Below are 15,179 nucleotides of genomic sequence, written 5' to 3' on the forward strand. Positions count from 1 at the left end.
ACTCTAGGGTGAGTCCTCCTTTATACAGAGACCCAATACATCGCGACACTTACATAATTTCCCGTCGTAATGCATATCGGTGCAATCCGAGATGAGTGATGATTGGCATATAAATAGTACTCTTCTTTGGGCCAGTGCTTGGTGGTGTCTACTGGAAGCATGCGATCACATGGTGCAGGTCCATCTTATGCTCCATCAGTCGCCGGTAGACCATCACCAGATGCTGCACATGATCTTATAGCAACTCTGGAACACTTCAGCATTATTCTTGTGACACACAGACTTATGGGGAGTAATATAAGTGTTTCAAAGATACCAAGAAGGGAAGGTCCGCCCTCCAGGGTAAGATACAGGCCATAATCCTATCTTGAGTCAACACTTCAGCTTGTACAGGGGCATGCTCTGGCCGCCTGTACCGAACCCTTTGACCCAATGTCTGTGGCTGCACGACTATATCAGGCACCAAAGGGGGTGTCCTGATCTGCCACAGAGACATGATAGGGGTCCCCTTAGCAATAAAGGCTGGAGTGTTGACCACGATTTCAGTAGGCCATGTACCAATTACCAGAGGGGCTACCGAACCTCCCACCTCCAATAATCTCCCCCATAGTACAAGTAGTCCACAACATCATGGTCCTACCTGCACCTTCCAAGGCCATCTTATTTTATTAGTGCCTGATTTTAGGTTCTCAGGAGCAGGGAGCAGAAGACTGTTCTCACGGCCAATCTGAGGTCTCACCTCATTATCAGTGCCCGTAACATGGGTCCTAATTGGGGAGGCCCATGTTGTCTGTAACTTTTTCAAGGCACTGGGTCTGCTGTCTCTAGATCTTTCATTCAGGTCCCACAGGGTCTCGTAGATTCTCTTTGTCCACCCCTGCAGGGACTGAGAGTCTGTCTTCAGGGCAGCCTTGAGAATACCATTGTAACGTTTGATAAGGCCTGCCCCCGTTGGATTATATGGCGGGTGGAATCGCCACTCAATATTGTTCTCTTCTGCCCAGCATTGTATCACTGCACCTGTGGAGTGACTCCCTTGCTCTCGGTTGCTCTCAATGACTTGCGGTGTCCCATAGGCAGCCATCAATCTCATGAGCACTTTGAAAGTATATGCCTGGTTGGCTTTTGGTACTGGATAGGCCTGCATTAGCCCACTTGCGGTGTCAACACAGGTTAGGGCGTATCTCACTCCCTCAGACGGAGGGTGGGGCCCAATGTAATCAACCTGCCACCTCTGTAGAGGATTGTGTCCTCTAGCAAGATGGGCTGTAGTTTCAGGCAACGACCTCAGTCTTATTTTAGAGCAGGCGTCACAGTCTCAGCATGCTTGAGCAATGTCGGATAGTTGTACGGGCAGTCCCCACGCTTTAGCGGCTGCCCACATGGTCTTCTGCCCAGCATGCTGCAGCTTTTGGTGTACCCAGTAAGCGATGTTCTTAGATGGCAAGTTCTCAACCCATCTAACTCAGGCCAGTGTGTCGGCTTCATCATTTCCTGGTGACTGTAAAGGACAATGACCAGAAACATGCTAGACACGTACAGTTCTGTGTTTATCTGCATTCCATATGTCTAGCCACATATCTTTGCCCCAGATCGGTCGGGAGTGGATAGTCCAATCCTGGGTGGCCCACTGTGCGATCCAAAGAGTGAGCCCCCAATACACAGCCCAACTATCTGTGCAAATATTCAGGATACCATCACCAGGTTCTTTGGTTATAAACATCCACACTGCCTGCAGCTCTGCCCACTGGCTGCTTTGACCACCCCCCTTTTCAAACCATATTGTCTGTGGCAGGATGGTACACTACTGCTCTCCACTTACTTGAGTTACCCTTGCTAGACCCATCCGTGTACCAGGCATCTTCAGGAATGGGATATTTTCCTTCCTGGACAGGACTCTTCTGTGGCAGAGCAACCAAAGTTTGTTTCGGTGCATCACTGTGATATGTTACTGGGCTTAGAATCTTTTGAAGCTCTTCTTTCAATGGTGAGGAAGACAGACTACTCCTCTGACTGAGATAGGCGATCCATCGTGCCACTGTCTGTGCCTAGGCCACCCCTGTCTTAGGAAGGTGGGTCAGATCTCTGACCCACCCCTGGATTGGCAACGTAACTATAACTTTGGCCATTTGGGTTATTGGCTCTACCGCTCGTAATGCGGAATAGGCAGCCAGTAACTGTTTTTCAACCATACTATATCTTTCCTCTGCTCCATGCCACACCTGAGACCAGAAACCAATGGGAGTCCGAACAGAACTCTGACGTTGCCACAGGCCCCAGCCAAAGCCATCTTGAGTCACATGAACATCCAATTCAGCTGGGAGGGTAGGATCAAATATACCCAATGCCTGGGCTTGTTTAACCGCCTGTTTTGCTTGTTGAAAATCATCCTGTTCCATTCTCCCCCAATCCCAAAATTGTCCCATTTTTGTGAGTCTATACAAAGCTCTCAGCAGCTGCGCCAAATGAGGTATAAAGGAATGCCAATATCCCAATATACCTAGAAATTCCTGCAGCTGCTTTGGTGTTGTAGGGACTGGGAATGCCTGAACCTTATCTACGATGGCACTGGGTAGCACTTTGGTCTTCCCTGACCAGAGTGCCCCCAGAAATTTTACAGATAGGCCTGGACCTTGCACCTTTTCAGGATTGATAGCCCATCCTCTTTCACCTAGGATGGCAGTTAATGAATCTGCCACCTCTCCTACTGCCTCCATTGAGTCGGATGTTAACAGGAGATCATCAGTGTAGTGGTATAGGTTGATGTTATTAGGTTTCCTCCAATTAGATAGGTCACGTGCAATCAAGTTATGACAATACATTGGTAAATGAACGTATCCCTGTGGCAGGACCTGAAAGGTCCACTGCCTGCCTCCCCACATAAATGCAAATTGATTTTGTGATTCTTCAGCAATAGATATATTAAAAAACGTATTTAATAAATCCAGGACACAATGGTAGGGTTTGATTTCCCTACTGAGAGTGTCCATTAAGGGGGCAATATTGGGTACGGCTGCATGGATGGGCGGCGTGACCTTATTCAGTTCCCTATAATCTACTCTCATTCTCCATGTTCCATCCGACTTCCATACTGGCCATATGGGGGAATTATATGGACTGTGTGCAGGTCTTATAATACCTACTTTCTCTAATTCCTGCACTGTCTTTGATATTTCTTCCTGCCCCCCTGGGAGTCTATACTGTCTTACATTAGTAATATGACGTGGTTTCGGCAAACAAATGGGCTCGTGTTTTGCATGGCCCCTCAATATTGTCCGTATTGCCTGGATACTAATGTACCTCTGCCGTAGTCTGAACTCTCCCACAGTCGTCTGGAGAGACAGACCCCTTAAAATGTGTATGCCCAGGATGTATTCTGGAATTGGGGCAATCGACACCTTATACTCCTGGGGCGGGAGACACCCTACCCCCATTTTCAAACATGTTTGGGTGACTGGAGTAGAGTTTCCCCCAAACCCAGCAATCATCACTCTATTACCCTTAATTTTTGTTGGATCTCCATATATAATCGATGTTTCCACACCAGTATCCACTAGAGCCATCACTTTCTGCACATTTGTCTCTGACCAAAATATCGTTAATTCTACATAGGGCCTCCGGTCCCATCTGGAGGCCCTAAGGGGATCACTGTCCTTCGTTAATCCATGAATTTTGCTAGATACAAATCTTTTGCCACAGGTAGCTCAGGCATTGTAGCCCGTGACACCTGTGGATGTTTTTTTCTTCTGTTTGGTATTATAAAATTGGCCAGATTCCAGGTTGTTGTAGGTGCTTCTTGAATTATTCGTACTCACAATTTTCTGGGAGCACTCTGAAATTTTTTATCTTTTTTAAACTGTTTCCACAGCTGTAACAAAACATGGTTGGGTTGCCCATCGATTTTGACAAATGCAACCCCGGCTCGTATAAGATCATTAAACATGGTCTTTCGGGATACCTGTATGGGGCCTGATCGGGGTATCTGTGGGGCAGGCTTTTTGGTTTTAACTGGGAAGGCCTCAGTTTCTTCCACTAACATTCCGCCTGGTTCTTAAGCACTCTGTTTCCCCCAGGTCTGCCACCAACTGGACTGCCTGTTGGATGATGGCCTCTGAAGCCACCAACGGGTTTAGTATGGAGACCAACGTCCCATACAGGTGGGAGGGGGCCTGCTGCAATATTAGATCTCGCATGCCTGCTGTAAATCTTTCTGTATCAGGGCTTTCAAATGTTTCTGAATACATAGCCTCCCTCATATCTAATTCCTGGATGTATGTCTGGTGGTCCTCCACAGAGAACCATAAACCGGTATTGAGTGGTATGTCCATCTTATTAGGCCACGTTAGGTGGCATGCTGCCATCAACCAATCTATGATAGAATGGTTTTCATTAGTATTTTGGATGGCTGCATATAACCTTTGCCTCAAGACCAGGTGTATAGTTATGGATGCTAATTTTGACATCTCCATCCCATTAACTAGTACACTTTCGGCTCCTGCATCCCATAACCTTAGGAGCCATAATGGTATGCTTTCTCTTGGTTTTTGTTGGAACCACTGTACTAGGTCCATCAACTCATTAGCTGTATAGGGACGGGCTGTCACATGTAAGCATGTTTCAGCAGGAGTCCATTGGTCAGGAGGCACCCCTGCTGGTCTATCTTGTGTTTTCTTCATTTTTTGAGTTATAATCGGTTGGATCTCAAATGGATCCATCATAGATGGAGTTTCGAGATCCGCCTTAGAAATCTTATTTCCTGAAATATCTAGGTCTGCTACTTCAGGGTACTTCTGTGCACTGTCTGTTCCCGAAAATTGTAGCCCACCCTCTCTGAACTCAACATTTTTTAGTTCATCTGAGACATTCTGAGCTTGATTTTGTTATAGATATGATCTCATGGCTAGTAAGGTTTTGGAAACCCAAGAGCTGACTTTGTTGTATTCTGTAAGTAAATCTTTTGCCTCTCTTTACATCATTTGGCAAACAGATTACATCTGTATCATCACCACTGCCAAAAGTCTACAGTTGGCTTGCAGGACATTGTTCTGTATTCCTGCAGGTCATGTTCCAGATCAGCATTGGGCCAATACTGTCTTGGAGCCTCTCGTTAGAAGTTGGGTATTCAGTGACTGCTATACTAAAGCTGCACTAGACTGAGGGGATGAAGAAATTATTCGCAGTTTACACAGTTCATGCATGCTTTCTCTGACATCTGTAGGATAACTACATTATAAGTTTAACTGCAAGCAATATGGCAGTGACACTGTGTGTGTGTAATTTATGCATATCAATAGAGCTTTAAAGACTGATTCCTAAACACTGATAGAACATACAGCATATGAGTTTCCCATTTGTCTTGATGGTCTATAGACTCATTCATACAAAATGGTCCTATTTTCTTGATAAAAAGCTATAAAAGGCATACATTTAGCAACAGCAATATGAGTTGGCTGCATCTCACTTAATATATTTTGGGTTCCTACAAGACCCTGGCGTTTATGCTGCTGCTTCTGTTTCTGAATTGATCATATTTATGTGAACTCCATGTAGAGCTGAAAATTTGTAATACCACTTAGAGGAATTTAATGGAGTCCTGTGATTCAGAAGGGAAAAGTATGTGTCATTTGCCAAAGAAGCAACAAAACAACTACAGCAACAACAAAAACAACAACATAAGATAAAGCAATTTTGAGTTCTTTAATATTAACTGCAGTCAGTTAATCTTCTAGAGAACTCCTTATAGCTTTAACCAAAGGTTAAATGGAGAGCAGTCAAGAGCAATGAAAAGGAAAATCCTTTATTTTCTCTTTCTAATAAGATAGTAATGCACACAGAGAATCACTGACAGACTGGTAGAGGCCATGAGCTGACCCATTAATCTAAATTTCTTCTGTACTGCAATAACATGATCTCAGAAAGCCCTATTAGGTGTCTCTGTATGTCTACAGTGGCAAGCATGTATTTTCATCTATGAACAATGAGGAACATTCAGCAAATAGTCCAGTCAGTGGATAAAGGTATAGTCACTGGCAGGTGTCCTGTATTGTCCAAGTGATTTGGTAACGTGGGTTGATACAATCCAAACCAGTCCTGACTTGAAAATAATTCTTCATCTCTTTTCTTTCTGGGACTATTGGTTCAGCTGTCAGAGCCTCCTTGGAAGATCAGAACCTGGCTGTCATTTCGCACATGCCATTGCATCATGGACATTTGTACTTCTGGAATAGTTTATATACTTACAAGTTACTCAAAGAAAACTTTGTCCGTTTCCTTAAAAAGATCTCTGAATGTTACGTAAATAGGTTTTCCTTAATGTTTGTCCTTTTTTAAGTACTGTCTGGCAATTACTAGAAAAAATGATGTTTTTTCTCAATTCTTTGTCTTTTTTCCCAGGCAGTGGAATTCATTCAGTTTACTGAAAGGGTGGTCCTGTCTCAGTTCTTTCTCTTTTTAAACAACACCTTCAATAACAGTATACTCAGTAAGTTTTGTCAGCAATGTGCATAAAATTTATTGTTTGTCGCAAGTGAAATTAGGATTAGGCAAGTATATTTGGAGATCAAGGTATCTCCCCATCAAAGAGTGAAAAAGGATTTATGCAATTTTTCCACTTCAAAATGCTGTCTTTGGCTTCGGCATAACTTGGTTTTACTGAATCTCTAACTGGTAGGAGAACAGCTGGTATATTGAAGTATGTAGGTAGACATAGCAGGACCTTTTTTCTAGCATTTGTCCAAAGCAGTGCAGCTGTTAACTGCCTGAGTTTGTAAAGGTGCCAATGGGATATCTTAATTGGGCTCCTTGCAAGCAAGTGGCATTGTCTGAGAGCTGAGTTTGGGGAAAGACTCTTCAGTTCCTAATGGGTAGTGCAAGCATCTCTTATCTGTTTGGTGACAAATGAGTGCTAAACTACGAGGGCTGTTCTGAAAGTAATGCGTTCTTTTTTTTTTTTTAAATGTGTGCCCATAACATCAGAGGTGGATGTTGGTGGGATGACAGTCAAGACTGAACCTTCCCACCTGTATTCTGTCACATTTTGTTGTCATATTGCAGCAGAGGAGCAGTCTGACAGAATGGCAACTTTCATGGAAGTACATGTGGAGCAAAGGTGTGTCATTTAATTCCTCTATGCAGAAAAAATTGAAGACATAGACATTCATTGACACTTGCTGAATGTTGATGGAGACTAGACAGTGCATGTAGGACAGGGAGGCTGTATGTCATGTGCTTCAGCAGTGGCAATAGCAATGTGAAAGGGAAGTCACATTCTGGATGGCTATGCATGGCTGTAACATCATGAAATGAGGAATGTCTTGATCAGCTCATCTGTGTAAATAAGCAGATTATGGCCAGGGAGCTGTGTACAGAACTGAATATCAGCTTCAATGCACTGGAAACAATGGTGGCAATGTTGGAATATCACGAAGTTTGCACCAGATGGGTCCCACAAATGCTCATGCAGAAACAGAAAGAACACCATCTGCAAGCTTGTCAGGACACACTGGACCAATAGGAGGCTGAAGGTGACAGTTTCCTGGATGACATCATTACTGAGGCTGAGACAATGTCACCGCATTGAGCCAGAGACATAATGGCAGTGCACAGAGTGGTGACAAATGAATTCCTCATTGAAGAAAACATTAAAGACACAGCGCTCAATGTGTAAACTGATGTGTACTGTCTTTTGGGACAGGAAAGAGGTGATCCTTCTGGAACCCAGACAAACCATTCACTCTAACCACAACAACATGGTACTGACTAAGCTGAAGGCTTGAAATTCCAGGCCAGAGAAGAAGACAACCTTTCTCTTTTTCTTGTGAAACAGTGGGTCACCTCTGACAGTAAAGATTTTTACAAGTGTGGCATGAAGGCACTTGTTCATTGCTGAAAATACACAGCTGGCAGTGGTGACTATGTTGAAAAATAGGATTTTGTAGCTGAGAATTTGTTCTATCAAACAGTGCTCTTGTGCACTTTGTATCTGTTGTAGTTCCTGTGGAAATAAATAGGAGGCAATTCTTTCAGAGCAACCTCTGTAATGTCTTCAAAAGCTACGTGCAGACCTCAAAGCTTGACTGGCTGGAAAAAAAAAAAAAAAAAAAAGATTACCAAATCTCTTGGATTTGCAGTGCACTGTGGATGGTCTGAACTTAAGTCATGAAAGAACAGATAGTCAATATGCAGAAGGTTCCAGGAGGCACTGGTTCTAGTGTACATGCTCAGAGGATTTTGCCTCCTAAAGTGTGCTAAGAGCACCTTCAGGAGTCCAAATGTGTGCATGGATGGATCCCTACATAATGCATAAATACTAAAATAGGAATGCAAGTAATCTCTGTGGCTTGCAGAACTGATGATCATTTATTGTCTGAATAATCTGATGATACCACAGAGAAATTAATTTTGTTCTCCTTTGGTGTGTTTAAATGCATAAGTATTTATTACCATTTTCTATTACCATCCCGAGAATATTTACTTTTGGAAGTTCTCTTTCATGTCATTTTTACCTCTGGTAGACATGGTTCTAATCATTATTATTGTTTTCTGCATTTTTTTTCAGTTATACCAGCAGAGTTGTTTCCAGTGGACTGAAGGCACAGAATAACAATCCAGAACTGAAAGTCAGAGGACTTGACCCACTCATCAGCAATTTAATTGATAAACTTCAGAACTTTAATCAAGTAAGTAACTTCAGAGATGTAAGCATTTTACCATCAGGTCTTATGGCAGAGATGAAGCCAGGTGATGTTACTGCTTCTCCTGTTAGATTTCCCAGAGTCCTGAGAGGCCTAGTAATGAAGTAGGCCTAGTAATAAAGGCAGCCAGAGATTGTCATGTGTCAGCTGAATTATGAATTTTAATGAGACAAGATTATTTCCATGAAAGTTGCTATAACTCCTGGCTGTTGTCCCATAGCATTCAATGAGCTGTTCTGTGGTCTGGAGTCCCATTGAGCAGCTCCTGAGTCCAACAGCTCTCAGCACTAGAGTCATGTTCTGCTTTGGAGCCCCTTGAAATTGTGCTGCAGGAGTATCTCCTTAGTTGTGCAGCTTGCTCTTCTCCAGTGGTGCAGACATAAACAGATGAAAATACAAAATGGATCTATTAACTATGCAGTAACTGAACTGCATAGAACTGAAATCAGGACAAAAGGTGCTCCTGGATGTGCCCCTTTGAAAACACCTTGATACACCAAAAGAAACAATGAGTTTGTCAGATGCATGATTAACCTCTGTCTGCCTCTGTCATCTGCTTGTCCCCATGGATCTACAGGCTTTTGATGCTAACGGCATGACTGAGATGGTGCCACTTCAGCACAGCTCTGTGAGCACTTACAGTAGTGCCACTCCAAGTGGGCTGCAGCTAACAGATTTAGCAAGGATTGATTTTCATTTAAAGTAGGCGTGTTTTCTTGTTGGCGTTCAACAGTGTGTTCACAGTCAGATGTGTTTGCACATGAGTCTATTTGCAATCCTTCACCATTAGGGAGTGACAGAGCTCTTTTTCTAAAAAAAGAACTGGAAGATTAAAGACAACCTTTGTGGGTGGGATGATCAGGAAGAAAAATAATCTGCTCAGTTAAAGTGGGAGGAGGAATGGCTTAGTCAGGATACTGGGATTTCTTAAGACCATGGCTGTGAGAGGGAGTTGTAGTTTGATTTTCTATTTTCTCTTATTGTTACTTATTATTATTATTATTATTACTGCCTTCCTTTACCTCTCATCAACAACAAGTGGTAAATCCATAACCTAACCTGTAATTATTGTTTCTATTAAATCTGGGTTGTCTTTTATGTTCTGTAGGCTGTGGTTTAGGGATCCCTTGTATCGCACCGCTTTAACTTGCCATGGGGGATTACAGCAGCTAGAAGATGTGGTGCTTGATATTATGGTGAAATAGACATTATGTGGTTAGACTGATGAAAAGGATAATTCATTATTTATCTGCCTTTTTATGTTATCGAATAAAATGTTAATTTACTTTATAAATATAAGATACATCCATCTGTATAATCGTCCTCTATAAACACAAACAACAGAAAATAGATTATCAGTAGCTATGTATTGGAAATTCTATTTCTTTGCTGTAAAAAAAGAAAATCAGAACAGTCTCATTACAATGAGCTGCATACTAATTTTCTTATGTACACTTAAAAATACCTTCAAAACACACTTCTTAGTTAGAAGAGGAAAACTCAATTCTTCATAGCTCTTCATCTAAGTTTGAAGTACTGCTTTCTGTTACTAATTTTTTTTTCTATGAGAAAGTAATCTTTAAGTAAATGTAAATCCCATCAGATTGAGGTGCTCTAGCAATAATGTATTCCAAGGGTGAGGGATTAAACAGAATATTGATTATTGCCCTAAGATTGTTCATTCTTAAGTACTCAGAATAATATAAATTTCTTTGATCATAATTTTAGCAAGATTTCTTCAGAGATCAAAGCATCAAAGAGCTGCTGCATATCTAAAGCTTTCACATATATCATCAAACATGTAGTTGTTTCCTTCTTCTGGAGTTTTCCTTTCAGTTGTGGTATTAACACACAAATAAAAACTGGCACTGAAAAGCTAATTAAGTCTGGATTTTTAAGTGCCGTTAGTAGCATGTGTAGGCTGTGTAGAGGAAGAGTGATACAGAATCCTGGTATTCCTTTTATACGAGCAAAAGATGTGGTGGAATCTAAGTAGTGAAACAGTGATAAAATAATGTTATATTCATATTCCTTTAAGTATTTGAAATTAGCAACAGTGTTTTAAGCAACAGTTGCATATCTCATATGCAGAAACAGTCTTAGAGCAGAGAACAAAACGTGCAGGATATCCATCAGAGCTGATGTGATATGTCTAGATCCCACTCATCTTCCTCCACTCATATTGCTAAACTACACATAATACAAAGTATTCTTGGATAAGAGGCAAATGTGCTGAGAGTTAAACACCAATAGCATTTCTTTCCTACCAACCCAAGCTCTAGCCATTCAGCATCTCTCTGACAGAAGGCCTGGGCCTGTAGGCTCCCCGTCTCTCATTCATCACAGTGCACATTTTTGAAAATCAGGATAATCATCTGCGGGATTGATTTGCCAGGGCTCTGGTGTACTGCTAGCTACAAGCCACATTCCAACCAACAGCATTCATTTTTCTCCAGGTTTCACCTTAGGTCAGCTCTTTCACTTAGGCTAGCTCTTCCTCTTAGGCTGAAATGACAATTCATTGGAGATTGTAGTAGTTTCTCACTTTTTTCATCTGGGAGTTAAATCCTCACCATGTAGTATTTTTTAAAAATAAAATGATTGTGCAAATAGCAGGATATTTGATAACGCTATGCAAAACCAAAAGTGAATATTATTCAAAAATTTCTGTTATTTGTGCCCTTGTCAGATAAGGTATTTAAAAGCTTTATTGTAGCCATTGATTCACATCTCAATAGAACTACCGAGTTACAATTTACTTTAGGTAGAAAATACAGTAATGCAGAAACAGATCAAGAGAAATACCAGGTTGATTTTGAAGAACTAGCAGTCAACAATGGTATCTTTCCATCCCCCTTTTTTTATGAATTGAGCAGATGTGAATTGCAACTGATAAATATGAAATCCCACATTGTACCTTTTTTGAGGGCTAATTTGTGCCACATAATTGTACTTAAATATGTCAATGTTTTTTGCGGCGTAACTCTTTTCACAATTGAAATAGAAGAGCGTAGGGGGCTAAGGCTAAGAATCCTTAAGCATCAATTATATTTAAAGCAATGAATATGTTAAGGAAAAAGGAAAAAGCTTTGACTGCAACTTACCTAGCTGTGTTGCACATGCATTCTCAAAGAACAATAAAGTAATAAATAATGTACAAGTGTCAGTTCAATGTCTTTCATCAACCTAAATCTAATCTTGACAGATTTTAAGGATACAGTGTGTTTTGCTACTGTCAGTCAGAGGTGGCTGCTTAAAGCATGGCTCGAAGTGTGAAAGACTCTGCCGTATCCCAGTGTTTAAAATGAGAGTGATATCAAAACAAAACTTGCTGAATATGGCCCTACGTATTCTTTTCCTCCCCCACTGAAACCTCATGGATCTGCCAGCTGACCTAAGAAAAGCATGCATCTTGAGTTCCTTTTAGGTTTGTATACAAAGGATGCCCTCATAGAAAAGTTCCAAATAGCACAAAGATGTTCTTATCATTAATATGAGCTATCCAAAATTTAATATTGAATGTGAATTTAATTAGGCTAGACAATAGAGAATAATAATATAAATCACTTTACTACTACTTAATTTAAATATGTATCTATTTTTTCAGACATCTAGAACAGTTATTATTTTGTAGGCTTTATATGAGTTTTAAATGGTTTGATTTTCATCCAGACTTGAGCTAAGAGAACTCTGTTCTCAGACTGCTTCTCTGACTACTCTGTCCTTCATTCTTTTCAAGAAAAGCATAGAAAGAAAGTAGTCATTTTAGATTGCTTCTGTATTATTTCTAGTACTTGGGATTTTAGGAGCCCAAATAAGAAATTTTACCACTCGCCCTCCATTCACATTCCCAAAAGTGGAAAGACATGTCCCTTACAAAATAAAAAAACGTTTCTGGAATGCCTCATGTCTGCATTTCTAAAATATGTCTTTTTCTGCCCAAAGTATTTGGAAATTTTGGACTTCTGTTTAGGACTTCAAGTGTTCCTTATCACTTTTTAAAGTAGGAAGAAAGACATCTGGAAATCCCAGAGTTGAATAACTAAGCAGGCTGTGTGTGATTTGGAACACTCAATTTCATGCAGATGTGTAGATTAATAGAAGACTTACTGAAGGATTGAGCCGATCCTAGAAGTGCAGTGTGTACAGTGCACTAATACTCCGTACATGTGGTATGCTTGCAAGGCCTTTAGCTTTGATTGTGTGCACACTGTATTTTATAGGTAGAGCTGCGATGGAAAGGTCATACAGAAATATAGGAGGTGCAAGCAAAATTATACAAGGGGCAAGCCATCAGAGCCTGGTGAGGGTGCCACCTGATTGAACCCAGCACCAATTATATGTTTTGCAAGTAATGTAGGACACGCTACTCAGCTAATTGAAGTGGTTCTTGGCATAACAGAGACCACTACTTTTTCAGGGCAGGTTTTGAACGTTATGAGTCTCAGAAGTCTTAAAGATCAAGCACACCTCATCTTGTCTGCTGTTTATATATGAGAGATTTTCTTTGAGGCAAACACCTCTTCAGCTTGTGGTCTTTTTTGAATTCATTCATTATAAGAACAGTAATAGTCCTCACCACTCTCATCTCCAAATGTAAACAGCAGCAGAAGTGATAATTGCATTAATACAATAATCATTGATCAATTAGTAAATAGCAGCAATAATGCATATACTTCACAAAAGTAAAGACAGAATTAATCAAACTCCAGACAGAAATATTTTGTCTTAAAAAAAAAAAAAAAAGAGAGAGAAAGAGAGAGAGCAAGGAAAGAGCAAATAGATTGTTTATTTCTATATTTCCTTCTCTGCTCCTGTTTTCAGATAAACCATCATCTCACAGTACTTCGTCAGTTACACAGTTTGCCATCTTGTTGTTGTTTTGTTCAAAATGTTCATGTTTATTGGATTCATGGGCTGTTTTTCTTCTCCCCTGCTAAAAATCAGACATCTCTTTGGTTCTGGACATAGATGCTGAATGCCCAGCTCTGAGATAAGTTTTGGTCTTCTTCATAATCCATATGCAATGAAACAACTCATACCAATGCTTGAAAATATCCAGCTTATTCAAAGACTGAGTATAATCTTTCTCTCTCTGGACTTCTGCGTGGTTTTTCATTTCTTAGTAAATATATATGTACATGTTTAACATATGTTGTTTAATAGTTTCAGATATATCAGATTTTGTCATGTCTCAGATTAAAGCAAGAATAGATACATCGGTCATGGCAGCCCGGAAAGTGTAAACAAAAATCAAGTACATTTCTATCATATGTGGTTCTTAACAAATGCTTTCAAGCCTGGAGCTTTTCACTGTTGTAACATTTTGCCATTGACTTGTCAATCAAAGCTGAGACAAAGCACTGGCTGTCTGTTGGGGGGATTCCTTTGTTACCAAGAAAGGTCGAAATCTGTGAGAACCCTCTTTGCAAAACAGTGCAGCATACAGCATGCACTGGGATATGGTGGTTTGTAGCAGACTGCATGGTAATGGGGTTGCTTTCCGAGAAAGTATTCCTCACAGTGAAGGTGTAGATCCCAGGTAATTAAGAAGAAATGTATTCAAACAATGGGCCAGGGAATCTGAAGGCAGTCAAATCCTCTGCTGGTTGGAGGTTCTTAGATTCATAGGTTCGTTTGGTTGGAAAGGACCTACAAGATCATCTAGTCCAACCATCCTCCTATCACTATCCCTACCCAACTACTAAATCAAATTCCTTAGCACCTCATCTAAACGCTTCTTGAACAGTGCTAGGGAGGAGTTTCTGGAAAGTAGTACTGCTTTGATGCTAGAAGTGCGTGCCCCTTTTTCATTTCTGTCCATTTTACATCCCAGATAGGATGCTAGGTACCAGGCACAAGCAGAGGGTTGCTTGCAGCTCAGCAGGCTCCTGCTGGAAACCATACAGTTGTGGCTGTGAAGGAAGAAAAATTTAGGCTGATCCACTCGTCTGTGAGCTCTCAGAGGCAGACGGAACAGGCAGAACAGCCAGTTACAATTCGGCCATGAGCCTGTTCATCTGCAACTGGGAGCTACTAGTGCAAGGTGTGGGAGCTCCAGTCCTGAGGATATGCAGAAGTGAGATTGCCTCATCACATGCCCTTATGTTTTATAAAGAAATTGAGTTTGGGAGATCTGGCTTTGGTTCTGCAGTGACTTCAAAGCCCCTACCAAAAGCAGAAGTTAGTCTGTGAAGCAGCACAAGAGGGCTTGCTCCTGTCCAGTTCTGCTGAGAAGCCATCACGAGAGCATTGTTTTGTGGCAGCGTATGTTACTGCTGTCATCTAATCCTAACAGAGGTATACAACCTCCCTGGTTGAAATCAATGTACTTCTGCAGTCTTAGGGTCTGCAGATTGTTTTTGTTAAATATAGTGATGTACGATACAATTAAATAATATTAATTAGGATCAAAGAATGACTTTTTAGTATTAAAACCAGCATCAAGATTTCAATAGAGACAGAGATCATGTGACATACTAGTGC

The 15,179-nt window shown here is 41.0% G+C and overlaps 1 protein-coding gene across 1 annotated transcript in view; it reads left to right on the top strand.

Annotated features, from left to right (window-relative positions):
* LOC136056006 (glypican-5-like) overlaps positions 1-15,179 on the top strand; it is a 419,124-nt gene that overhangs the window by 250,824 nt on the left and 153,121 nt on the right. The window contains exon 7 of the mRNA XM_065747939.1: positions 8,558-8,678. Coding sequence (XP_065604011.1) covers positions 8,558-8,678 — 121 coding nt within the window. The remainder of the gene's footprint in view (positions 1-8,557; positions 8,679-15,179) is intronic.

The sequence above is a fragment of the Cyrtonyx montezumae genome, unplaced genomic scaffold (genome assembly GCF_038088225.1).
Source record: "Cyrtonyx montezumae isolate F1298 unplaced genomic scaffold, pur_monq_1.0 scaffold_5, whole genome shotgun sequence".
Classification (NCBI taxonomy): Eukaryota; Metazoa; Chordata; class Aves; order Galliformes; family Odontophoridae; genus Cyrtonyx; species Cyrtonyx montezumae.